The 25,414-nt window shown below is 44.5% G+C and overlaps 2 protein-coding genes and 1 pseudogene across 2 annotated transcripts; 2 read left to right on the top strand and 1 right to left on the bottom strand.

The window, feature by feature from the left end:
• Positions 1-636: 636 nt before the first annotated feature.
• On the top strand, positions 637-1,795 carry htr1e (5-hydroxytryptamine receptor 1E). Its single transcript, XM_085770100.1, has one exon. It carries the CDS (start codon positions 637-639, stop codon positions 1,747-1,749), a length of 1,113 nt encoding a protein of 370 aa, XP_085626226.1. The 3' UTR covers positions 1,750-1,795.
• A 1,765-nt stretch (positions 1,796-3,560) lies between these two features.
• znf292b (zinc finger protein 292b) lies at positions 3,561-19,031 on the top strand. Its single transcript, XM_085770099.1, has 8 exons — positions 3,561-3,788; positions 8,505-8,659; positions 9,451-9,529; positions 9,782-9,917; positions 10,209-10,411; positions 11,425-11,561; positions 11,795-11,936; positions 12,028-19,031. Exons 1-8 carry the CDS (start codon positions 3,624-3,626, stop codon positions 18,625-18,627), a joined length of 7,617 nt encoding a protein of 2,538 aa, XP_085626225.1. The 5' UTR covers positions 3,561-3,623; the 3' UTR covers positions 18,628-19,031.
• A 2,407-nt stretch (positions 19,032-21,438) lies between these two features.
• On the bottom strand, positions 21,439-22,300 carry LOC146961907 (gap junction beta-7 protein-like; annotated as a pseudogene).
• Between the last annotated feature and the right edge of the window lie 3,114 nt (positions 22,301-25,414).

Here is a 25,414-nt window from a genome sequence, read left to right as displayed (position 1 = left end):
GCTAAATAAATGCACTGAAAAGGGAGCTGAAGGGTGCGGACATTTCTTCGGTTAATTCTAGAACGCCAACATCAGTAATGCTGCCTGGTCAGACAAGCCTTTTTTGTGTTTCATGAGAATAAAACTTGAGCATTTATTCACTGGAATGAATGAATTAATGAATTTATTTATTTAAAACAGGGACAATGCACAAAAAACATTAATCTTGTAAAACAAGAAGAGATGATTTGAGCCGGGTTATAGCAACAATTGCTAATTTCCGCCTGTAGTCCCTGGGCAGGTAAAGTGGGAACAGATACAATATTAAGATTAATTGAAATAGGACATAATAACCATAATATTTAAAATGGAAAACATCTCCAGTCACTTGTTTTAATGTTATGACTGATCACGGTATGAAACTCTAGCGGTCATTTGTTCACTGCAGTTGAAGGTGGAAGCACCCAGTCTAACGTGATGAAACTCTTGATTGCCATTGTGGGTGGGTGAGTGGGTCTTAAAATTCTTCCCTTATGGACCAAAACCAGGCAGATTATCTACCGAGACAGGAAGTACCAGGAGCGTCTATAATATACTTTACTCCTGCTTTTTTTGTTTCAGACTGATTTCTGACCCGTGAGAGACGGAGCCAGCGACATGGAGGGTGACCCCGGGTGGAGCACCATAAGACCCAACATCACAAACTGCACGGGACCACCGGCTAGCAGCCTGTGGTCCGTCCAGTTCACCGACAGGATGGCGGTGGTGGTTGTGCTCAGCCTCCTCACCCTCCTCACTGCGCTCATCAATGGCGCCGTCATCGTCGCCATCTGCACCACCAAGAAACTCCACCTGCCTGCCAACTACCTCATCTGCTCTCTGGCCGTCACAGACTTCCTGGTCGCGCTCCTCGTGATGCCCCTCAGTATCCTCTACATCACCATGGAGACGTGGTCCCTAGGGGAGGTCGTGTGCAAGCTGTGGCTCAGTGTGGACATGACGTGCTGCACCTGCTCCATCTTGCACCTGTGTGTCATCGCCCTGGACCGGTACTGGGCCATTACCAAAGCTGTCGAGTACGCGCGCAAGAGGTCACCCCACCGCGCCGCCATCATGGTGGGAATAGTCTGGATCATCTCAGTTTTCATATCCGTGCCGCCGTTATTCTGGTCTGAGACACCCAGCGTTGGAAACCTCCAACACTGCATCATACAACACGGCCACCTAGGATACACTATCTACTCTACATTAGGCGCATTTTACATCCCTATGGTCATCATTCTCATCTTATACTACAAGATTTACACTGCCGCCAAGACTCTTTACCAGAAGCGCAGCTCATCTCGCCACCTCAGCGGTCGCAGCATTGCCGGCCAGAACTCTGCAGATCATTGCGCCTCCCACACATTTTGTGTCTCAGACTTGTCGAAGTCAGATCCCACCCTTTCCAGCGCCTCTTTCCATATTCCGTCCTTTGAACCGGACCCGGACAGGAAGGACGAGAGGAACCAGATATGTACATCGCGTGAGAGGAAAGCAGCTCAAATCCTCGGCCTCATACTCGGGGCTTTCATAGTCTGTTGGCTGCCTTTCTTTTTAAAGGAGCTGTTGGTGGGTCTGCAGGTTTTGCAGCCCTCTCCGCTTATCTCAGACTTTCTGACGTGGCTGGGTTACATCAATTCTCTCATCAACCCGCTGTTGTACACTAGCTTTAATGATGATTTCAAGCTTGCATTCAAACAGCTGCTCAAGAGAAAAGAACATGTGTAGGTTGTATGTATTTCACAATGGAAAAGTTGAATCCCAACCAACTTTGTTTTCCCTGGTTTTCTCAATAAAATTACTATTTATTGTGCTTTTTTGTTCATGTGTGCTTTTTGTTGATACATTTTGCCCCCTAAATTGTCTGACTTATTTGATTTCAAAGTTGCACGTATCAGTTCTGTTGATGTGAGTAGAGATTCATGAGGTCCGGAAGAGATTTGGAAGACTCGTTAGAGAACCTATAGAGATCAGACCGCAAAATAAACATGTGGCTCAGTGCATTATTCTGGCCTGTGAACATTGCAAGATATTGGACCAGAGACTCGGAGAGCCATCTCCACCTGACCTTGAAGGAGGAGCTGGATAAAGGCCTAAAGGGGCCTGTGTTGGCTCCAAGGAAGATATCTTCAGGGTGAAGGTCAATATCACACACCCTCACTCACTCTCCAAAGAGAGCGAGAGATGATCAGCATCCAGCTAGAAATCGTATTACTGCTCCATGCACATATAAATACATGCCTGCATGTGCTCAGAGAATCAAAAAGACAGCCTCTTTGTCCATCACTCACTGTAGCTTGGCTTCCAATTATTACAGATACTCAACTCAAGTTTTGGAAATAGCTATGTAGGGTTTGAAAGACCACAGAATTATTTTATGAAACAAATCAAACATTTTAACAAATGGAACTATATATACTGTACAAGCACAAAAACACACAGCTTCTTCTACTCATTTGCTGCAAGAGTGAGTTACCAGCTTACTATTTTCACTGTTATCGCTACATTCATGCTCTGCTTTGTTTGCTGCAGTATTTTGTTACATGTGTAAATAATATGTTAAAATATGTGGTTCAATAGTTCTTAGCAACAAAGACTAGGTGGATAGGGATTAAAATGTGACAACTCCTCTTGTACCTAGATAATATTAAGCACAATTTAAATTTTAGACCAATGATTCATTTCATTCTGGCTCTATGTCAAGGATTTCATCCCCTGAACACAAATTCTGATACCGTATTTGTTTGGATACATTGAAAACAATACTTCTCTTTGATGCTTTGCATATTCATCATGGGTGCTGAATGATTGCTGTTAGCAACCAATGAATATGGTAGCCCATGAGTGAGTGTATTAAGATAGAGATCGATAGGTATTTCAGCCTAACATTCATCTCACTTTTCTGTCTCTCCATCTTCTCTTTACCCTCTCTCCTCTCGTGCTACAGTGTACGGGTGGGTTAATTAGCAATCTTCTCACAATCATTTACTACCCAGCATCCCTTGCATATCAGCAAGAAGAGTTGCAAAGGCAAGAGCCCATCCCACAAGAAGCTCATGGACTTGACCACTTTCACCTGACAGTTTAAACCTCCTAATCACTTTTGACAAATTTCAACTTTACAATAAACATAATAAACACGGATTTTCTTCAGGAAATGCTTTTTTCTAGTATGTATTCTAGACTATGTATTTATGGAGCTACAAAATAGACACATTTTCAAGTTTTTTTCTTTACATATTTTCAAAGTTAAATTTCAGAAACAATTTGATAGAAGTTGTGAACCCCCCTGGTCATGTCTCCTGATTGTTATGACTTGTCTTTCAATCATATACCATCTGGCATGATGTTTGTGAATTCATATCAGACATGGCAGTTCCTTGCATTAATCTCAACTACTAAAGACAAAATGTATAACTGTAAAATGTGTCGTTTAAATCCAGCTACCAATTAATGAAGTCACGTTTTAATATCTTTACTATCCCCAAATCTGCCCAATGGTTTCCCCTGTGTGCTCGTGACAGGATTTGCATCATCACGTCGGCTGCATACACTGTTACGTAGCGACGTAGTAGTGGTACGCGCTGGAGCTGGGTGTGAAGATGGCGGACGAGGAGGCCGAGCAGGACCGTAGTCCTGAGAACGGGATCAGTGAAACGATTTGGGAACTCAGGCAGCGGCTGCAAGAATTGCAAGAAGTCGTGAGCAAAGGAAGCAACGACTCTCCGGTCCAGTCTTCTTCTGAGTACTGCCAAGACTTTTGTAGGGTGAGTTTCAGGCTAGCCATCTTGCACTAATAATGGTAACGTCCGGACTCCTGGACAATCCAGGGCAATGCTCGATCTCCAAGCCGAGCTGTGCTTGTTTTAGTCTGAGCGTGTGCTGCTCAAGTGTTGATCATTTACTGAAGAAAAGCCCGTGTAATGGTAACAAACGTTTGTCCGTGAAATAGATCGCAGGACCTGCACTCAATCTGATGGCTCGTCAGCTAGCTGCTGAGCTAGCTGGCTAGGTCGTAGCAGCACACGCTAGGACGCTAGGTGATAGCTGTTTCTGCATGAGCTAGTAAAATGGTCATATTGTATAAAACTCCGCTGATATCTATAGTTGGTAGGGCGCAACGCTCTATCATGAACCTGTTTTTTAATTTCCCCTCCGGGTATTGACAGTTCATAGCTGCATTGTTAACCTACCAGCCACCCTGCAGTTAGCTGTTAACGTTAGCTGCAGCTTGTATGTATGTTTGGCTACGTGCGCGTACTCGTGAAAATAATTTCGCGGATTGTCGTCGGTGGTAACGGAGCCGTAGTAAAAAAAAAAAAAAAACATCGACGAACGGTGACGGTTTCTGTTACGATTGTTGCTCATAATTTCGCAGTGAACAATATTTCCGTTCAAAGTTTGTCAATTTTCCTTAAATTCGGTGAATGTAATGATGCAGCAGCAGTGTGATGGGGTGGTGAGGATTACTGGGCTTCTCCCCGATGGATTCCCTCTGATGTACGTGCAGAAAGGAGCATACGTTTATGCAGACGACGCACGCTCACTATGCCGTCGATCTAAGACAATTTATTGCTTTTGTTTCCCTAAAATCTCGCCCCTTTTCCAATAGTAAACCAGTAACACAGCTCAGGTGCTCTACCGATGTGTGCAGCTTGTTATGCGAGCTTATGAGGGCACAGGGAGGGCGGCTCTGCAATGAGCTCCTCCACTCCCTATTGTAATGGTCTTTTGTATAGATGTACGTGTCTGTCCATCGCCTCCAACATGAAAGAGTGTGTGTAAAATGTAGGAGTAGTAGAAGGGGAGGGGGGGACAAGAAAAGGGTCAAGGGTTAACAAATGTGCTGCAGATTTTCAAGACAAACACACATGCCAAGTGAATGCTGGCATGTAATAATGATAATAATAATAATAATAATATTTCTGCCTTCCCTCATGTTTTCACTGACACACAACAAACCCACATTGACATGAGCCTGGGTTGCTGCTGGATGTCATACAGAAACTGAAACAAGGAAAATGAACCACAGTAATTAGTTGTGGCTACAGAGATGCATAAAATTGAAACGATAAAACTAACCACTTATCATTTTTAAAACTGATTTATGACAGAACCAGTCAGTCAAGTGAGAGAATGATCTGTGTATTTGCAAACAACCAAGACATGATAATGTAATCCTGAACTGACTCTAATGTCTTAAAAACGCAATTATAATCTAACTGCATTTTTGCACATGTTCATGGCACATTAAAGGTTAAATTCATTGATTAATTTGAAACAATATCAGATTAAAAAGTACTCTTTCAAAATTCAGATTATTTCATAGTGAGGGAAGACAGAGACTGGGGCGGCACAGTGGTATGGTGGTCGGTACGGGAATCGAACCTGCATGTTCTCCCTGTGCCTGTGTGGGTTGTCTGGTTTCTTCAGCTCCCTGCTGAGCAGTAGTTTGACTGGTGACTCTGAATTGACCTGAGGTGGGAATTAGAGTGAGTGTTTGTGTGTGTTAGCATAGAATATAACTTAATTCATCTTTTGCCGGAAATTATTGTGTCAACAGTTGAGTGACATAATAGTGTCGTTCGTCTCCACATGTCGGCCCTTTCATAGCCTGGAGGTCTGTCCAGGGTGAACCCCGCTGTCACCCTGTGTCAGCTGGGATTGGCTCTGGTTTGGACAATGAAAGGCAATCACTGTCTATCCCAATGTCCACATCAAAGGACATTTATAAATTAAATTATTTTTTATTCTGTCCCTACTGTAACATGCTGAGTGTATGTGGTTGTTAGTACGGATGCAGACTGCTTCTAATACAAAGCAAACTGCTGCTTTTGTGCAAACTGAGTGAGCACCATGTGCCTCAGCAGAAAGGGTTTCTGTTTTGACAGGGTTCAACAGTTAAAGCTGAGTTGATTGTTACCATGGTATCGTTTGTCCACCACACGAGATAACAATGGTGGTGAATAAAGATTCAAGGTGAATGCGTTTGAGCTGCTATTTTCTCAACAGTAAACAGTGATTTTTCTTCAGTGTGTAGTCGACCCATGTTACCTGTACTCAGCCGGCTGAATTTGCTCTCTCACACAATTATGCTGACATTTTTCTGACTTCAGTTGCTGAGCTCATCATCTGTGAGTACAGATCTAATTCTTGGCTGCTTGACAGATCACCTCCCCGGTTTATTGATTTTTTTTTTTTTTTTGAGTCAAGTGAATTCATTCTCACTCATCATTAATCTATTTCCTTTGTGGTAGCAGATTATTTTTGCAGGAGTCCGTAGGTTAAACCGGACTAATGAGGCACTGATTAACTTGAAAAGAATCCCCAGACGCTGACCTGAACGCATCCGCTCCTCGCCTGTAGTGGTGCAACGGATCATCGTTGATCCGTGATCCGCTACCGAAGCCTGCGTTCACTCGGTGAAAATGGCAGAGGGAGAGCAGCGCCGTTTGGTCGACAGGAACGGTAGAACGAGTTCTCTAGTGTGGGAACAAGAGGAGCGGAAACCTATACACGGTTTTCCTCAAGAGTATAAGACTTAGGCTCACTGCATAAGTGTTTCTGCCGGCCGCCCAAGCTGAAAGAACCCCCCAAAAAATAAACTCCGCTGTACCCTCGAGGCCGCAGCTCTATGTCCCGCATAACAACAACAACAACATCCTTCTACAAATGAACGATCGTTTGTTCTCCCAACACGTGTCGGTGTATTCACAGGAGCAAACGTAATGAGTCATTGTTGGTTGGTGAGTTAGTTAGTGAGCTCCTCTGACCTTTTGTTGCTAGTTCATAAAACATGCAGGTCATTGGGAAAATAAAGAAAAATAACCCCCCCCCCCCGAATAGATGTTCTGTTGTAATGAATGAACACAACCAGTTTACTTGACTGATCAGTATTGGATTCCACATTGTTTCTGCTGCATAGTGTAAGATAATGAGTTATCTTGTTAAAGTTACAAATAAAGTTTTAGGAAATGTATTTAAAATACAAAATACATTTTTGTAAATGGAAATCCAAGTAACCCCATACTGAAAATAGTTGGTGTTGGCTGGTTTACTTTTAAAATGATCTCCCATTTCTAAAGCAGCCTCAGACAGTGGCTCTCTTATCTGTGCATATGTGTGGTCTGAAAATCATTGAAGGAAACAAATATGATCTGTTTATGGCTTTGTAGTTGAACTCAAAGCACACTGCTGCTTTGGGGAAGCACTGTGGTGCTTATCTCTCACTCTTTATTTAGCCACGCGCCCTTCAAACTGGACAACAAGATTATGTTGCAAGTTCAGCTGCAGGATTGGTAAAAAACACTATATTACAATATGAGTTGGAACTTATGAGGTGAAAACAAAGATGTGATTTTTTTTGTTGGTCTTGTACCAAACAAACGTGTTCCTTTTACATTTGGGGAGCGTGACTTGTAGCAGCGCAATGCTTATGGCAACGTTCACAATGATTGGTCAGACTTTTCTCTCAGGTCCATTTGAGAATGGAATAATGATGAGTTTCTATCCCTGGTTGATTTCTCTAACGTTTTAGTGAGCCATCAGTTTATTAATAGCATTTTAACTTAAACAAAGAAAAGTGTTGCTTTAATGGGCCTCAGTTTCAAACTCATTCAGAAACACAAAAACACGTCAATGACAACCACTTTATTGTGAATTCAGAATTCATGTGGTAATTAGTGTATTTTACTCACATATAGTGTATTAAAACGGCTCTTTATGTGTGTGCCAAACACTGATAGTACAGTACATCCTCTGACCTTTAGCTTCAGCAGCTCTCCCGCAGATGATTACAGTGCATTTTCCCTTTCACACATTGACCACACACAGACAGGCTGTAGTGTTTGACCTTGTTTTTGTTAGTGTTGCTGAGTGTGAAGCAGAGGAGCAAGAACCCAGAGGCAGAAGCTGTTAAGAGGAGGAGCACGATTGTGTTGGCTAAACTTGATGCACCCTTCAAGCTGAGTGTGTGTTCTGTCTCCTCCAGGTGTCCAAACTGAGAAGGCTGCATTTATTTTTCTGACCAAGGTCAGGATGAACGTTCATAGTGACTAAAGATGCCGCAGGCAGGGAAACAGAGGAGGTTTCCCGTCTGTTCTCATTAGACTACATCAACACAAAGGAATGAAGAGTTGGCAGTTTATGGGGCTCAACAAGTTAAATCGAATCCATCAGTCCTGCAATAAATCCTCCATAATGGAGGTCATTATTAGTGTGGCTGGGTCAAAAAAGCAGAATAAAACTGATTGTATTTGCAAGGAATGCTTTAGTCAAGCAAAATGAAATGTTGCACAGTTTTTTAGTTTTTAATCAGTCACTAAAAAACTGTTTAATCATTTTATGTTCATTAAGTGTCTTCAGTAACGACACCAGTGTAAATGAAAATCAAATTTCTTTGTTCTAAACGTGCAACACTTGCTTGGTCACATTGTCAATACACACATGGTCTATAACACCGGCTTGTTCTCCCTTCTCTGCAGACACTCCTGGAGTATGCATCCCGCTGGAAGATAGAGGAGGAGCCTCTGCCACTGGTGGAAGTGTACATAGTCGCCCTGCTGAGTTACGCACAAGCCTCTCCATACCTCTCCCTGCAGTGTGAAAATGTTCCTCTTGTAATTGAACGGCTGTCACTGTAAGTATCTTTTTAAATGTGATGTGTGAATAACTGCAGATACCCCGTAACCAGTAATGCAAGCATGTAAGAAAAGCCATATTGGCAGCATCTAACAAAAGCTAATTTGCATTATGTACCTCTGGGCAACAAATTGTATCAAAGACAACTGGAATTGTATTTGTCTATGAAGACGTTTCGCGTCTTATCCAAAGGGCTTCATCAGTTTGCAACGCATCGGTCTGACTAGTCCTCACTAGTCTGACAAACAGTGGAGTAAGACCCGGGTATTTAACCTCTAATCAATGTAAAAGTAGGAAACCATCCCTTAACAGGGGAGGGGGTTTGCGACACCACTTATCTCCCATTTATAATGCTGCTCTTTCATCTACACCCCGGAGAGTAAACAATTCGACCTCACATGACTCTTAATGACTGTTGTTCACCATGCATGGTCCCACATGATTCTAACGACTGTCGTTCACTAGAGGCCTCACATGACTCAATGGTCAAGTGAAACTCTGTCTAACACAAGTACTTTTGTGAACACTCCCACAGAGGTTAAATACCTGGATCTTACTTGTCAGACTCGTAAGGACTAGTCAGACCAATGTGCTGCGAACTGATGAAGCTCCTTGGATAAGAGGCAAAACGTCTTCCTAGACAAAAGTCCAGTTGCCTTCGATTCAGTTTATTGCCCAGATGAATGAGAATATACATAGACAAATTGCACATAAAGTTTTCCTGCTGCGTCTGTCAAAGTTTCTGTTTTAAAAAGCAGCCAAAGTCACTGTCATGTTCCTGTTCTGCAGGAGTTTTGTGGAGCTGTTACTCTCACTAAAGGACGAGGTTCCAGACAGCCTGTGGAAACAATTCAAGTCATCTGTGCAGGTAAACATGTGGGCTGGGTTTTGCTCCACATGACAAAGCAGCATCTACCTGACTCCAAACGTGGGAAAGTCTAAAAGTTTACACTAGAAATATCTCAGCTGTGTGAACAGTGATGTTAGAGCTTCAAGCGACAATGAGCAAAAATCTAGCCTTTTAAGTCTCCACTTGCTTCTCATTTCAAACTCATACTACATAGCCTCAAACATTATATTGTCATATACCTTGTGAGTAATGTTTTCCTCTTCTGTGTAGTTTGCTCACAGTAAACTGCAGGAGAATGGACTCGCTCAGCTGTCCCTGCTGTCAGCTCTGGCCCAGTATGATGGGGTTTGGACTAACGGAGTCCTGCAAGGACTCCTGTCCGAGGAAAATCCGCAGACAGCATCAGGTGAGTTCTTGATCTGGTTTTCAGATTTTCTAGTTAAAGATGGCCACACAGAGAGCAAAATCAATAGCTAATAAATGAATGGAACTTCATATTTTAGGTTGTAAAGTCTTCTTCTTTCTCTCAAAATGAGCTCTCTGCGTGGTTTAACTGCAACCTCATGACACTGCTGATCATTTATCTGCGAGCCTTACAGCTGCAGCTGTCAAAATAAATTTGACTGTGTTACACAGATTTGAAATAAACTTAAGTCTGGCCAAAATGTCACTGTCTGTATTGTCCCCATTTTTCTAGTTGAGGAGTTCCTGGTGCAGGAGGGGCCTATCCTGTTGGAGATGAGAGTGAAGCAGCTGATGAAGGAGAAGCAGCTGGTCAAGGCTGCAGTGCTGGCTAAGACATGCTCTGAGTGTCCCCCCCTCCGGGAGAAGGGACAGTTCAAGCAGATGTACCTGGTCTGCCTCTGTGCTACCTCAGAACAGGAACAGCTCATAGATGAGGTACGTGTGGCTACATGGTGACTGCTTGGTGGATAGAGAATGTGATCATACTTAGAAGAGTACTGTATCAGTTGGCAAGGTTGTTGTTGCTGTGCCGTCATGTCTGCTCATTATCTCTCGTCTTTCCTACCTGATACCCAACAATTAACATGTGATGAGGTGAATTTACTGGGCCTCCAGTCTTCATCAGTGTCCTAAAAACAATTGTAATAGTCACAAAGTGAATGTAAACCATCCCAAAATCATTATCATCTGAAAGCACTGATATAGGCTCAGTTTTCAGTTTATTAGGAACAACTAACTAAAACCAAAGTGGTCTAACACAACGGCCCTGTTGTAAATGCTGCACCATGAAGGTTAGAATAATTTTATTGAACTCTTAATAATAATAATGGACTCTTAATAATAAACTTCTGCTTCCTTTCTGAAAAAGTCACATCTATAAATTCCTAATGTCTAACAAAGAAGTAAAATGTGTCGGTTACCTCAGAGTTATGGCTGAGGGGTTGTGATTTTGCACTGGAACATTTTAGCACTGAAGCCTAACTAGGGACGAGAGTTGGAAACTAGCATTAGCTATAATCTCTGTATGCAGAACATCAGTAACATTGACTTTTTTGTAACAAGTGGAAGTGTATGTTAACCTGCATTGTCCCTATCAAATAAACCAAATTGAATTGAGAAGGAGGAACGGTAGCAAGACACATGCTCCATTGTAGTCACAGCCAGGGCTCAGTTTGTCCCTATGACGGACTATAGTATAAAATAAACAATAAAAAAAATTGAATATGTCCTTAAATCCTGCAGGTGTCCCAGGGCAGATCTGTTAGTCCCTAACACATTTTCTATTACCTCTGATTTGTTGTCTCAAGTCCTGCATTGCAGTCCTCACAGATGACATGCAATTGCAATTTGTGTGGGCATTCATGGTGCTTTAGCTTGTGGGTCTTTTGTGGACATGTATCCTTTCCAGTGAATCTTAATAACCGTACTCATGGCTTCACTGTGTGCAGCTTTCTAAGGTGGACTGCCGCGATGCATTAGAGATGATCTGCAATCTGGAGTCAGACGGAGATGAGACGGCAGCTCTCAGTTTATGCTCGGCCTTCCTGAGCCGACAGCTCCTCCACGGAGACACATACTGTGCATGGTAAGAACACACAAGACACCACTCAGCGCACATTTGCATAGGCACAGCGCACATTTGTTTTGTTTTTTTACGGAGTAAGAAAAAGATTTATCATCGACAAGGAAAAATCCCATGGGTCAGGGTGATTCTATATGTTGTACATTGTTGATAACTTTGGTCATGGTTGCTGTGAGCCCGAGTGAATGAATTAATAGTTGATGAACTCCCGCGATTCTCTCTCTGTCTAAATCCAGGGAGCTCACTCTGTTTTGGAGCAAGCTCTTGAAGCGTCTGGAGCCCTCGGACCAGGCCTTTCTTGACAAATGCCGCAAGATGTCCTTACTCTCCAAAACTGTTTATCACATCCTGTTCCTCATCAAGGTCATCCAATCAGAGGTCAGTATCAGCTATCCTAAATGTGTTTCAAAATAAATGTTGATTCCCGTGTTTTGGAGTTACAAATGATTCCTCCTCTTCTTCTTCACAGATGGACAGTGTTGGACTACCAGTGTGCATTGAAATGTGCATAAGAGCTCTGCGGATGGACTCAGACGATGGAAACACAAAGGCCACCGTGTGTAAAACGATTTCCTGTTTGCTTCCCTCGGACCTGGAGGTCAAGCGGGCCTGTCAGCTGACTGAGTTCCTCCTGGAGCCCACAGTGGACTCTTACTACGCCGTGGAGACTCTTTACAACGAACCAGATCAAAGACTCGATAATGAGAACATGCCCGTCCCCAACTCACTACGCTGTGAACTCCTGCTGGTTTTTAAAACCCAGTGGCCTTTTGACCCGGAGTTCTGGGACTGGAAAACACTTAAGCGCCACTGTCTCGCCCTAATGGGTGAAGAGGCTTCTATAGTGTCATCCATTGACTTGCTGAATGATACCGAGAGCCCAGAGGAAGAGGAAGACTTCTTCAGTCAGGAGGGTTTTAACAATGTCCCAGAGCATTTAATCAGTGGCACTTATGAACTGGCAGATGTCAGTGACAAGAAACAGAAAAACCGAGAAATGAAGAAACTGAGAGAAAAAGGTTTCATATCGGCAAGGTTCAGGAACTGGCAGGCGTACATGCAGTACTGCGTGCTGTGCGACAAGGAGTTCCTCGGCCACAGGATTGTACGTCATGCACAGACTCACCTGAGCGGCGGAGTGTACAGCTGTCCTATATGTGCTCAGACCTTTACCTCAAAAGACACATTGATTCCTCACGTCACATCACACGTCAAACAGTCGTGCAAAGAAAGACTAACTGCGATGAAGAGCACCAAGAAGTTGGCCAATCCCAAAACGGCTGCTCCTGTTATTGAGGCGTTGAAGGCCAAGACTGAGAATGAATTGCATGAAAATGGGGATTCACCGGGCCAGAATGGAGACTCATTTCACAATGTCGAGGCCAAAATGGAAAGGTGTAGCACGGAGATTAACGAGGACAATATTTGCCCGGTTGGAAAATGCAGAAGAACCTTCAAATTTTTCAGAAATCTAATCGCACACGTTAAAGGTCACGGGGATGTTGAGGACGCAAAGACATTCCTGGAAATGCAGTCCAAAAAGGTTGTTTGCCAGTACTGCCGCCGCCATTTTGTCAATGTGACCCACCTGAACGATCACTTACAGGTCCACTGCGGTGCGAAGCCTTACATCTGTATACAGCTGAACTGCAAGGCAAGTTTCTTATCCAACACGGAGCTGTTCATACACAGGAAAACACATGCTGTTTTTAAGGCCAGATGCATGTTTCCAAATTGTGGGAAGGTTTTCAACGAGGCCTTCAAATTGTACGACCATGAGGCAAGACATTATAAAACTTTCACCTGTAAAGTTGCAGACTGCGGAAAGGTGTTGCATTCACTGCAGCAGCTGGATTTGCACCAGAAGGAGCACACCACTCAGGAGGAAAGGCCATCGCCCGAGCAGACGGCACAAAATATCCAGCCTGGACCCTCACTCATCGAACAAATGCTCACTGGCCAGACTCCAATTAAACAAGAGCATCCTCAAGAGCAGTGGAGCACTCCGAGTTCTGTTAATCCAGGTCATGAAAGGATTCCAATGTCCATCGAGAGTTTGCTGAAATCCCCACCAGCACCTGTGGGATCATTAGGAAATTACAGAGTCAAACTTGAACCACAAGATCCGCCTTACTCTGCCAGTTTAAATAGTTCTGTGATTCAGCCTGTGAACTCCAGTTCAGTTGGCCACTCCTTTGATTACATGAGACCCCATCAGCAGAATCAACCAATACATCCATTTCAGTCAAACGTAGGTAATGTTCCACTCGGCTCTAACACACACGTCTTACAAGGCCAGCCTCAGATGTTCCCCGGTAATGTGAATGCTGGATCAATGAGTTACAATTCTGACTGCAATTTAGCATTACCAGGACAGCAACAGTCAGTATGTAGCAGTAACATGTTATCACCGCCACCGCCCCAAAACTCCATAGCGCCGTCAATGTCACAGCCACTTCCCCCGACGCTGACGGCCCAGCCGTTTTCCGGGAGCAGGACGGAGAACTCTGCAATGTCTTCAAGTACCACAGGCGTCCCCCCAAGACAGAGGGAGCGGTTTCACTGTGCATTTGAAATGTGCACGAGGCACTACAGCTCCTACAGAAGCGTCACCAAGCACATGAAAACGGTCCACCCCGATTTCTACGAGCAGTGGAAAGTGGCTCGAACTAAAATCAAGATAACCTACGCTCCAGGGCCGGGCGCGCCAGCTGTGGGACGTCAGGGTCCAGTCGCCTCCCCTCAGAATCACCACATCAACAGTAGCAACATGCCACTTCAGAGGGGCCAGAGGCAGAACGTGATCCAACCACCAACCTACACTGACATGGGTACAAGCTCCAACTATAATCCCCTGCATCCCCATCCTTCATCTGCCCATAACCAGAATGCTTCACTCCTGATGGAAAATGTTTTGAACCCCATTGTCCTCTCGCAGCTAGGCAGCGATACAAATCCACAGTCCCAAGTGTCAGGTGGTCAGAATTGGCACACGGCCCCTGGTATTGAACAAATTCAAAATTGTGGCTCCTCCCAAGCCTATGCATCGAACCTGCAAGTGATGCCTCAAGTTGATTCCAGCATTGCCGCTCTGCCTGTTATGGAAAATGGGTCCCAGGTGGTTTTCCCCCCATGCGGTGTAAAGGAGGAGACGCAGCAAGGAGAAGATCTTCTTCTGCCTTATACATCGCAGATGCAGAGCAGTTTAGTCCCCAAGACACCAGATAGAACAATGCAAAACCAGTCCGGTTTTTCAACTCCAGACAGCTCAGGTCAAAACAGCAGCTGCAGCAGCCAGCTCGTCTCTGAAAACAACCTTGAAAATCAAAAGCGAGGCAGAAAAAACAAAAGAACCAAATGGCCAGCTATACTGAAGGATGGTAAATTTGTCTGTTGCAGGTGTTACAGAGAATTTAATAGTCCCAAATCCCTTGGTGGACACTTGTCCAAACGCACCATCTGTAAACCATACGAAGAGACAGAACTAAACACAGATTTGCCGGCATCATTTCTTGACCTCCTTAATTCAGAGCAAACCGTCGGCTCGGCTCAGCCACAGTTGTCCTACAATCCTGCTGCTGTTTACGAGGAAAAGCCAGACGAGTCGATAACGAATGCTCCCACAGCCACAAAAGATTACTCCATTGCCAATTACCCACACGATAATTTGCCAGCATATGGGAACGGTGAGTCAAATGAAGACATCCTGAAACGAATCATGGCGGAATCCAATATGTCTGATCTTTTTGAGCACACATCAGCTGGCCAGGCGTTGTTTCAAAATCCATGTGTTCCCTATGGAGCCAGTGAGCGTCTGCCAGGGAGCTCAGTCATACAACACACAGAAAATGTGCAGCTCAAGAGAGGGGAACAGCGAGAGGACAGCTCATATAGTACGGTCCATTATCCTCAGCCAAACATCGATACATTTGCAGGAAGTGAATTCTCTGACCCGCTTCTTTCTCAGATCCTCGCAGAAAACCCTCCCACTATTCCCAGTAGTATTCCCACAAACCATCTGAATCATGGGGAAATCTCCAGTAAAAGCTACAACTCCGAGACAGACACTCAGAAACCAGATATAGATTCAAATCCTGTGATGCAAGCAGTCATACCCGATGGTCAGCTCAGTCCTGCACCAACCGGCGGCAAACAAGCTGAGGCGCAGAGAAAGATGGCCGAGCAAGACATCAAAAAGAAGCTGCGGGAGCAGATTTTGGCCGGTGACTTTCAGCGCAGAAACACTTCATGTCTTTCAGGCCACATTGATCCTAATGCCAACCTAAAGACGTCTCTTGGCCTCATGTGCACGCCCTCCAATAATTCTGGACATCATCAGCTGTTTAATGATGCAAAGAGTGACTCAGCCAGTCAAGGACAAGTCATTCAGAAAAACTCTGCAATCATCCCCGGAACCTCTAGTGAAATCGAGCGACTTCTGAGCACACACAGCTTCACGTGTTTCAGAGAGACCTCCACCCCTCAGCAGGAGATGCTGAGCCCCACAGGCATCACAACAAATGATGAATGTGAACCCACTCAGTTATCTGCCAGCCAGCAACAGTGGATGTCAGAAATTCAAGGTGCATTTGAAATGCTGGACTTGGTCAGAGAAGTACCCGATCAGATGCCAGCTCCCATCCCTCAAATACCCAAAGCCCCACCAAGCCTGCCGGCGCCTCCGATGGTCAAGGCACGCAGCTCTTCATCATCCACCTCTTTCAAGCCGTTCGTATGCGAGGATAAGACCTGCAAATTTAGTTCCATGTCAGGTGAGGCGCTTTGGAAACACCTGTCCAAAATTCACAACTACACACTTGAGATGGTGAATGTTGTTAAAAAACGGTACGGCCAGTATTCTCCATTCAAGTGTCAAAGGTGCAGCAAAACATTCACTCGAAACTCCAACCTTCGCACTCACTATCAGTCGGCTCACAAACTAACAGCCGAAGAAATTGCAGATCTAGACATTAAGCGCAGGCAGGCCAAAGCTGCTGCAACCAGCACCGTTCAGAAGTGGCCTGCGAGGCCCGGCCCGGCTCCGTTAGCTCAACCCACAGCAGCAACTCACCCACTGGAGAACACAGCTCATCTCTACTCCTTCCAAGATGCAGCAGTTAAATGTGAGTTCCCAGCACAGGCATTTGTACCACACGCCAACATGGACGTAACTAATCAGAAATTTCAAGACGACAGTCGCTCCTCAGTCATTCATCCTTTGCTAGCGGCCTCCCTGCACAACCAAGCAGAGACTCAGAACTCCTCACCAGCGGGTCATTCGGCACGAGCAGGGACGGCAACACAACAGTGGGCTCCTCAACAGCAAGGAACCCCGCCCAGGGTCCCAGGTGGAGTCCCAGGTGGCCAAGAGGTTGCGACCTGTTCGCTCAAAACTCCTCCCACGCCCAAAGGTAACGGGCTCTCGCCCATTAAGAAGACAAAAGAGAGGAAGTCAAAAACCGCCACGAGTCAGTACAGACCATATCGCTGTGTCCATCAGGGCTGTGCGGCAGCCTTCACCATCCAGCACAATCTGATCCTTCACTACAGGTCAGTTCACCAGTCCGCGCTGTCGGCCCTGGAGGTGAACGAGGAGCAGGAGCAGAGTGAAGGACTGGATGAAACAATGGAACATGATGAAGAGGAGCCAGAGGCAGAGATCCCCCAAATATCTGAATTCAGATGCCAAGTCAAAGACTGCTCCAGATTTTTCCAGGAAGTTCCCAGCCTTTTGCAGCACTATTTTCAGCTTCATGAATTCAGTCTTGATAGGGTTGCTAATCTCCTTTCCAATACCCGGCTTGGCAGGTTTGTGTGCGGCCACCAAGGATGCACCGACTCCTTCACAATTCTCTGGAAGTATTTTGGACACGTCAAAGAGCAGCACAAAGACTTAAGACTTTCCAAACCAGAGCAGATAAATGGCTCGTTCAAGTGTGAAATCGAAGGCTGTGACCGCTCATACGCGACAAAGTCAAACCTGCTCAGACACGTCATGAAGAAGCATCAGGATTTGACCCAGTCCAAACTCAAAAATCAACAGTTAAAAGATGATGTGTTGAAACAGAACGCAAAGGTTTTGCTTTACCAAATTACAAGTAAGACAAGTAATGGGAAAGAAAACATCGAGAGCAACAAAAAGATCATTCAGAGGGGGAGCGACTCGAAGAAAGTCAGCAAGGACAAGAACAACCACTGGACAAAATATGGAAAACCCTCCTTGAAAACTACAGCGGAGGCAGCTTCAATGTGCACAAAGAAATTTCCTCTGCAATACCCCTGCATGATCAAAGGCTGTGAATCGGTCATGAAATCAGAGCGCAGCATATTAAAACATTACATGGGACATGGTCTGTCAGAAAAGTACCTGGAACAACAAAGGAGCCATTTCATATTCTGCAAAAAGGTCCCCAGGCAGAAGTGTGGCTCCATCAGGAGCGATGACTCTAAATCAGACAACACCTCTGATCTGTCGGACGTGGAGGTGGCAGCAGACAACAGCCTAGAAGGAGGAGAATATGACTCTTCAAAGCCTGTCCTGCGTAAAAGGGCTGCTGCAGGGATCCCCGCAACACTGTTGGACAGCAAACTGTCGAACGACGAGAGCTCCGACGGCTCCGTGGTGCTCAAGCGGAAACGAGGACGTCCACGAAAGCTGGTAGAAAAAATCGAGAAACGCAAGAAAATCCCGCGCACGACAAAGATGGACGTGGTTTACAGCAAAGACGACGAGTCGGACTCCTCGTGCCCCACAGTGCTGCAGGACGAGCAGAGTGCTCAGCTGGCCTCCTTTAAACCTATGGGATTTGAAATGTCTTTCTTAAAGTTCCTGGAACAGTCGAATAAATCTGAACAGGGCTTAACAACGAAGGTGGATGCGCCGGAAACGAGAAAAACATCCAGTGCGAACACCAAAGACACCTGTGTCAGGTTCACAAACCGTCAGAACCTGAAATCACTCAGTAAAGTTAAGATCATCATAGAAGCAGCCTTTTCGGGTGTCACTGACCTTATGTTGAAACAGCTGCAGACCATGCAGCCTGTAGTGGTGTTGGAAAAAAATGATTAACTTATTCCTCTATTGTTGTTTTTTAGGCAGAATCTCAGGACTTGAATGAGTGAACTGCTGCAGACTGGTGCCCTTATTATGTATGATTTGTTTTTTTACACACTTGAGTTTTAAAAGAAAAAAAAAAAAAAAGCAAAACTTGTTTGAAGTTATACAGTAATATAATCTGTACAATTTGTCTTTTTATAGAAATGTGTATAGCATGTTCACAAAGAAATTAGCTGATAATGAAATCTGACATCAGTTTGGGGTGTCCTTATTATCCCTGTGGGACTTGGATTCTATTATTGTGTGTAGTTTGTGATTTGAAGATGTTCATTCTTGTGCGTTGTGTATATAATTTGAAATCACCCACTGCCACCAGCAGTCTTACCATTAAACAAACTGTTTTTTACCAGTCTGAACGGTGTTCCTTTTCATTTGCTGTGCAGTCATCACCATTTACAGACTTTATTTTTAAACTCTGTTAAAATCTCAACCTGAGTTGCTCATAGGTGTTGAATTTCCATTGCAGCTTTGAGGAAAATCCACTGGACCTTACTGTAGGAAAAGAGGGAGAAATACTGTCCCATGATTCCTTGCTGTGATAACATTCAAAGTGACGCTCCCATGTAAGTTAAAAACAAGGAAGCAGCTGTGACGTGATTGTGAAATGGTCCAGAACTGATGAAAATCCTCATCTGATAAGACTGAAGTCCAACTCTATAAATACTGATTTATAATCTTTAAATCTGTTTAGATAGGAGCTTTCATACAGAACAAGCTTATGTTTATTTATTGTTATTTATTTTCTTTAGGTAAAAAAGAAAAAAGCCCGTGCACATCCAAAATGCAGTAGGTGCTGAGTCCGAGAAAGTTGAACAAGGCAAAAAAGAGAACTCAACTCTGTCTCCCTAAATATATATCAATAGTTTTTTGGGGGGGGTCCACCCATGGGAGTGGTTAGAAAAAACACAAATGAGTAACACATGAGATGATCATGGAAACAGGAAATCCATAAGATGAGTAAAACAAATATACGATATAGCATAAGTATCAGAATAGTCACAAATCAACATATTAAATAAGTATAGAACTGCTACAAATAAGTATAACCAAAACAGAAAAAAATATTAATACAACTCGAATGTAATTGTTCAAATCATTGACCTGACGAAGAGCCAGTCGCTCGAAACGTTGTCTCTTTTAATATGTAGCCCTTGAATAAATATATTTTCTATTTCGGGAGAAGACAGCATTGGGATTTCTTAACTTATTTATTTTCTTTACCTTTGGATAATGTAGGCTAGTGTGACACTGGTATAGCAGTGTCACATATACGCCAATAAACTGCTTGAGACTTAATAGTTAGTTCAACATTTCAGTCCCCTACATGTTGTTGTGTTGCTATGAAATCATCACGTGTAAGAGCAGTCGGATCCTTATGTCCGTATGAACTCTTTATCTTTTTGGCCAGAGTCAAACATGCAGAGGAATGTGCTCATATCTGGATAACGAAGGACAAGAAGTGGGACTGTGTCTGGTCTCGTGGTTTGAATGAACTGGCAATAATGGCATGGAAACTACTGAATAAAATATGAACTAAGTCACTGAGAAAGAATTTACATCAGGGTGACATACTAGTGATTTATTATCGCTCTGAACAGGTTCATAGCAAGCAAAATGTTAGCCAGTATTAACCAGTAGTCTAAGTAAAATTCATTTTTATGCTTTTTTTTTTATAAAGACATATATACAGTATATTCATTTACACAAGTGCATTTTGTTTCTATGAATTACACAGATCAGTGCTGAGATCAGTTCTGTAGGAAACCAATTGGTGATCAATGACAAATAGTCTTCAGCCTCACACACTAAATACAGCTAATGGAAGACCAACAGATCTTAAAGTAGCACAGACTGCACACTGACCCAAGTCACATTGTAATGTAGCTTTCTCTTTCACTTTTGTGGCAGTTTTACACAAACCAGTTTACAGTAATGTGACTTTGTGTACCACATCAGAGATAACAGTAAATACATTCCTGTTGTCAACCATGATAACTGATATCCTCAATAAGTATAATGTAACATGTATCATTTAAAAGTGAGGTAAACTGAAAAGAGCTCATTGATCTTGGCTGATCAGATGCTGGAGTGAAAGAAATAGGGAAGAGCTGCAAAAAAAGGTGGAGGATAAAATGTCATACTGTGGATTGGGGAATTGTCTTTTTTGTTTTTTTGTTTGGTTGTTTTGCAATTCATGGTTAGGTATAATTCAACATCATTCAAAATATCCTGAATTAATTTATAGCCAGCAGTTCATCAGTTCTGAGGAGTGACATAGACCATTCAGATGGGTTCAGTAAAAAATTCACAGCAGGAAATGTGAATGAGCTGGTTCCAGCTTCCTGGTGTTGTCAGTTTAGCGCTACACTGAACAATCGATAACAAAAAATGTTACTGGTGCTGAACCTGCTGTGATTCGTCAACATGTAACTCTGGGACCTCACAAGAGAAGTTCATCTATGCAGTATCCAAACCACTTTTACCCTTTACAATCACAGGAGCCAATCCAAGCCCTGGAGAGGTTGATGGGTACTCCACAGCTTAAAATTTCATATTTTCTAACCCAGTGACCAACCTTGTTAGACCCTGGTACTGTCCAAACTGTACATTTCCTGTCTACTAAACACCTTTGTCTTTCAAAATGTAGAGTACAAAACTTGCATTATGCCAAACTTTACAAAGCTCCTCCAGAGCCGCAGAAGACATTATACAAACACCTTCATCTATTTGGAGGCATGGAAATATTTCCAGTCTTGGAGAGACTTAAGACAGCATGGAGCTAGAATGAAATACTGTTTTTGTCAGTGTGTTCTCACTGGCAGGTGATTCAGCTCCTCTCTTGTTGTGGTACAGGTTGTGAAGCGCTGACTGCCAGGGAAACCCCATGTTGTCGCTATGCGATAGAAGCTGAGGACTGGACGGGCTGGTTTTGACACGAGGGCCGTACGATACTGTCCTCCGTGTTTGCTGTGGGCTTCCACAGCTGCTTCCATGTGATGTACACGAGCTCCACAACGTTCAGGGCGATACAGAGGATGGAGGTGACGCCCATGATGTAGAGGAAGATCTTCTTCTCTCCGGCATTGCCGATGTAGCAGTCCACGATGTTGGGACAGGGACTCTGGCTGCAGCGGAGCAGTATGGACACCTCAAAGCCGTTGTATAGGAAGTAGAAGGCGAGCAGGGAGCCCACCTCCAAGGCTATCTTGAAGACCAGGCTGACTATGTAGGTGCAGAACAGACCTCCATCAATACTCCCCCTGTCCTGGTACAGCTTCTTCTTGTATTTGGCCTCCCGGCGCTCCCTGTAGGCCACGTGCAGGGCCACCAGCAGGGACGGGGTGGACACCATGATGAGCTGCAGAGCCCACAGACGCACCTGCGAGATGGGGAAGAAGTGGTCGAAGCAGACGTTCTCACAGCCGGGCTGCTCCGTGTTGCACACAAACTCCTTCTGCTCGTCCTTCCACACCTGCTCAGCCGCCGCCACGTACACCAGGATCCTGAAGAGGAAGACCACAGAGAGCCATATGCGCCCAATCACAGTGGAGTACTTGTTCACTCCGCTCAGGACGTTCTCCAAAAAGGCCCAGTTCATCTTCCTCGGATTCTCCTGTGAGGGGGTAATAAAGGAGGAGGAGCTGAACACAGGATGGATGTTTGGGACAAATATTGTGTACAAAAACACTCATAACTCTTAAGTAGAGATGATACATTTTATTTATATTACTGATTCTGTATAAACTGCCTCCTGGAGCTAGTTTGGTGAGGCACAACTGTATTTAAACATCCACCAGGACCACTCCACTGTAACAAAGGACTTGTTCTTTAGCCCCGTCCTTTAGCTGATTCTATGTGAGGAAAAAGAATGAGGAAATATTCAAATGAGCACAGACGGCAGCAGGTTGGTTTCCTGCTTTGATGAAGGGGTTGTAGGAGGGTAACAGATTCTGCTGGGGGCCGGTGTTACAACAAATCCTGCAACCCTTCAGATTCTGTTTTCATAAGCTTCCACACTCCAGATGTTTTACCTCAGTTTCACTACATAATGTGTGGATCGCAGTTCTTACTGCTCCACAGACGGACCTGTCTTTTGAGGGCGTAACCATATCTAAACACTGACAGATGGAACCAGGATAAAGACAGTGAAGAAACCCAGTGGAAACATTGGCAGCAGCTCAACATCACAAATGTTGGTGATGTTACATAAAGAGAGTTGTTCACAATGAATGCAACTAATATAAATTGTTGTTCTTCATCCTCTGAATGTAATTCTATTGTAGCGTCACATATAGACTTAAAATACTGATGTAGTCTGATGATAAACTAGTTCATGTTCATCCATACTACATAAATCTATATAGCTACATATCTCAGATAGATAGATAGATAGATAGATAGATAGATAGATAGATAGCTTTTGTCTTACCGGCGGTTCCTGAGCCTGTGTCTCTGTGTGCTGTGTCCTCCTGTCTGCTCAGGTCTGAGCCACACCCTGTCCAAGCCACACACCTGGGGTCCATGGCACTGGTCCGACCTCCCATTGGTCCGACCTCCCATTAGTTCGACCTCCCATTGGTCCGACAATCGGAGTAATGAGAGTTCGAACTAATGGGAGGTCCTCATTAGATCGAACTGGACTAGTTATTAGTCAAACTCTCCATTCTTACCGTTCACTATGCATTTATATCATTATTCATATAGGCTCCACCTGTCAATAAGACACAAGTGGAAGAAGAGGTGCAGTTTATTGTGTTTCACCAACGAGGAGCTGTCATTACGCACGACTTTTACGCACTGCTGCGCGCTCATTAGTGTCCGTAATTAAACCTTGACACTCATATCAAATCAAACTTCCATTACAGACAGGTGGATTGGGTTCTCTGTCTCTCTCTCCCACTCCGAACAGACAGACGGACGCAATCAGAAAGGAAACAGAGGCTGCGCATTGATCCTTTTTTCCTTTCTGGGATCAAACGGATCATGTGCATAATTAACTGCAAAACAAGCACTTCATATTAATAACATATAACGCTCATTATGCTTCCAGCCTGTCTAGCCTCTACCTGCTGTTTTTACTAAACTTAACCAACTCATTTCTTCATTGCCTGAACCTAACCAAAGCGAAATTTACTTTTTTTTTTCTCTCTCTCACAGTCCGCTGTCAGCAGCAGAGGCGGCTGCAGCAGGCTCGCGCCCGTGAAGTGAGCTCAAGCCGGCCAGGTTCAGCCGTGCTCGAGCGGAGGGGGGGAGAGAAAAAAAAGTGTATTTCTTTTACTCTGTACTCTGAGAGGGGGGGCTTTGATTATCAGTTTACACATCTTGATCAGCATTTATGATGGTTGTGCGCATAGACGGATTATCATGACCACGGGCCCTGGACACAAACTCGCCACGGGCCCCTGCCTATAAGCAAACAGTGTGCGCGCAAAGGCGCTCTTCCCATTACGCACACAACAAAACAAAATCACTGTCATTTTAGGTCTTTTTTGTTTGGCACCTGCCATGTACAGGACAATATTTATGTTTTTGCCCGTGGTGCGCGCGGGGGGTGGGGGGGTTGTGCACCCCTGAACCGGGCTCTACAAACACTGGTGCGCATCATGCCACGTAGCAATGGGATTGGATTATTAATAAGAGCCTCTTGCACAACTGAAAAACTGTAAACGCAGTAACGTTCTTGTTATGATGTTTAAGTTCTGTGATTTCTGACTGACTGTCAATGTGTACGGGCAGGTAGGGCATGGTTGGATGAGGGGCTGGGGTGAGTGTGAGGATGACAGAGTCCTGTGTGTGTGGGCGTGTGTGTGTAGGTGAGTTAGTGAGGAGGAGCAGATGAAGAAGTGAGGGCTGTCAGATAAATTTGTGTTATGTTGTTGTAGTTACGTCGGATCGGACGCTACAGTATCAATAAAAACGTGAGTTTACCACAGACGTCGGACGTGAAATAGCCGCGGAGCGGAGCCAGTTTCCTTTCTGCGCCGTTAACAGATTGTGCCAGATGCGCCAGAGCGCGCACCTCTGTGCCAGGCTCGCGCTCTGCAGCGGTTTCTATTTATTCATTTTAGCAGAGCGCGAGAGAGATTAACACACACACACACACACACACACACACACACACGCACATACCCACAGACACACAGCTGAGGGACCTAGGCGCTTGCCGACCGGCACGGAGAAATGCGCATCTGGTGGCGTGCCCCCCGGGGTGCTCAACCTGGTCAGTGGGTGCTTGAGCACCGGAGCATCCACGGAATCGGCGCCTATGAGTCGGGGTCGGACTGCACTCAGATGCCGAGTAGCCTACTGGAGTACTTGGATATCGGCTACAGCCTATAGAAACTACTCACCAAAACCACCGGCTTTTTCCTGGAAAAGTCTTTCATAAGGTAGTCCAACTCTCGGATCAGTCTGTCCTCTACGGCCACTTACATAGCGCAGTTTCAACCGTTTCAACCGTTTCAGCCTTTTCTTTCCTTTGTTTTCGTCTAGCAGCTAACAGCTGATCCACTGAGCGCCCGCGTCTCCATTCCAAAAACGCACTGTACATTTGACCCCAGCGTATACGTACGCCATTGTACGCCACTTCACCCCTCCTCCTGTTCTGTTCAGTAAACCTGAGTAACTGTTCTTCATAACTGACCTCCTGTAGTCTAGACGGATTTCAGAAAAAGGGCCTTCTATAGGGGAGAGTGGGGTAATGTGAGACACCGGGTAATGTGAGACACCCCCTGTATCT

Source organism: Trachurus japonicus, chromosome 24 (assembly GCF_045865225.1).
Source record: "Trachurus japonicus isolate A0001 chromosome 24, Traja_1.0".
In the NCBI taxonomy this organism is placed as follows: domain Eukaryota; kingdom Metazoa; phylum Chordata; class Actinopteri; order Carangiformes; family Carangidae; genus Trachurus; species Trachurus japonicus.
The sequence above is the reverse complement of the archived record's forward strand: the minus strand, read 5'-3'. Positions and strand labels throughout refer to the sequence as shown.

Bases quoted from the DNA above. Each gene is read 5' to 3' on its own strand.
- znf292b (XM_085770099.1), top strand. From the start codon at position 3,624: ATGGCGGACGAGGAGGCCGAGCAGGACCGTAGTCCTGAGAACGGGATC. The intron at 11,562-11,794 runs GTAAGAACACAC...GTCTAAATCCAG, and splicing joins GGAGACACATACTGTGCATG to GGAGCTCACTCTGTTTTGGA. The intron at 11,937-12,027 runs GTCAGTATCAGC...TCTTCTTCACAG, and splicing joins TCAAGGTCATCCAATCAGAG to ATGGACAGTGTTGGACTACC.
- htr1e (XM_085770100.1), top strand. From the start codon at position 637: ATGGAGGGTGACCCCGGGTGGAGCACCATAAGACCCAACATCACAAAC.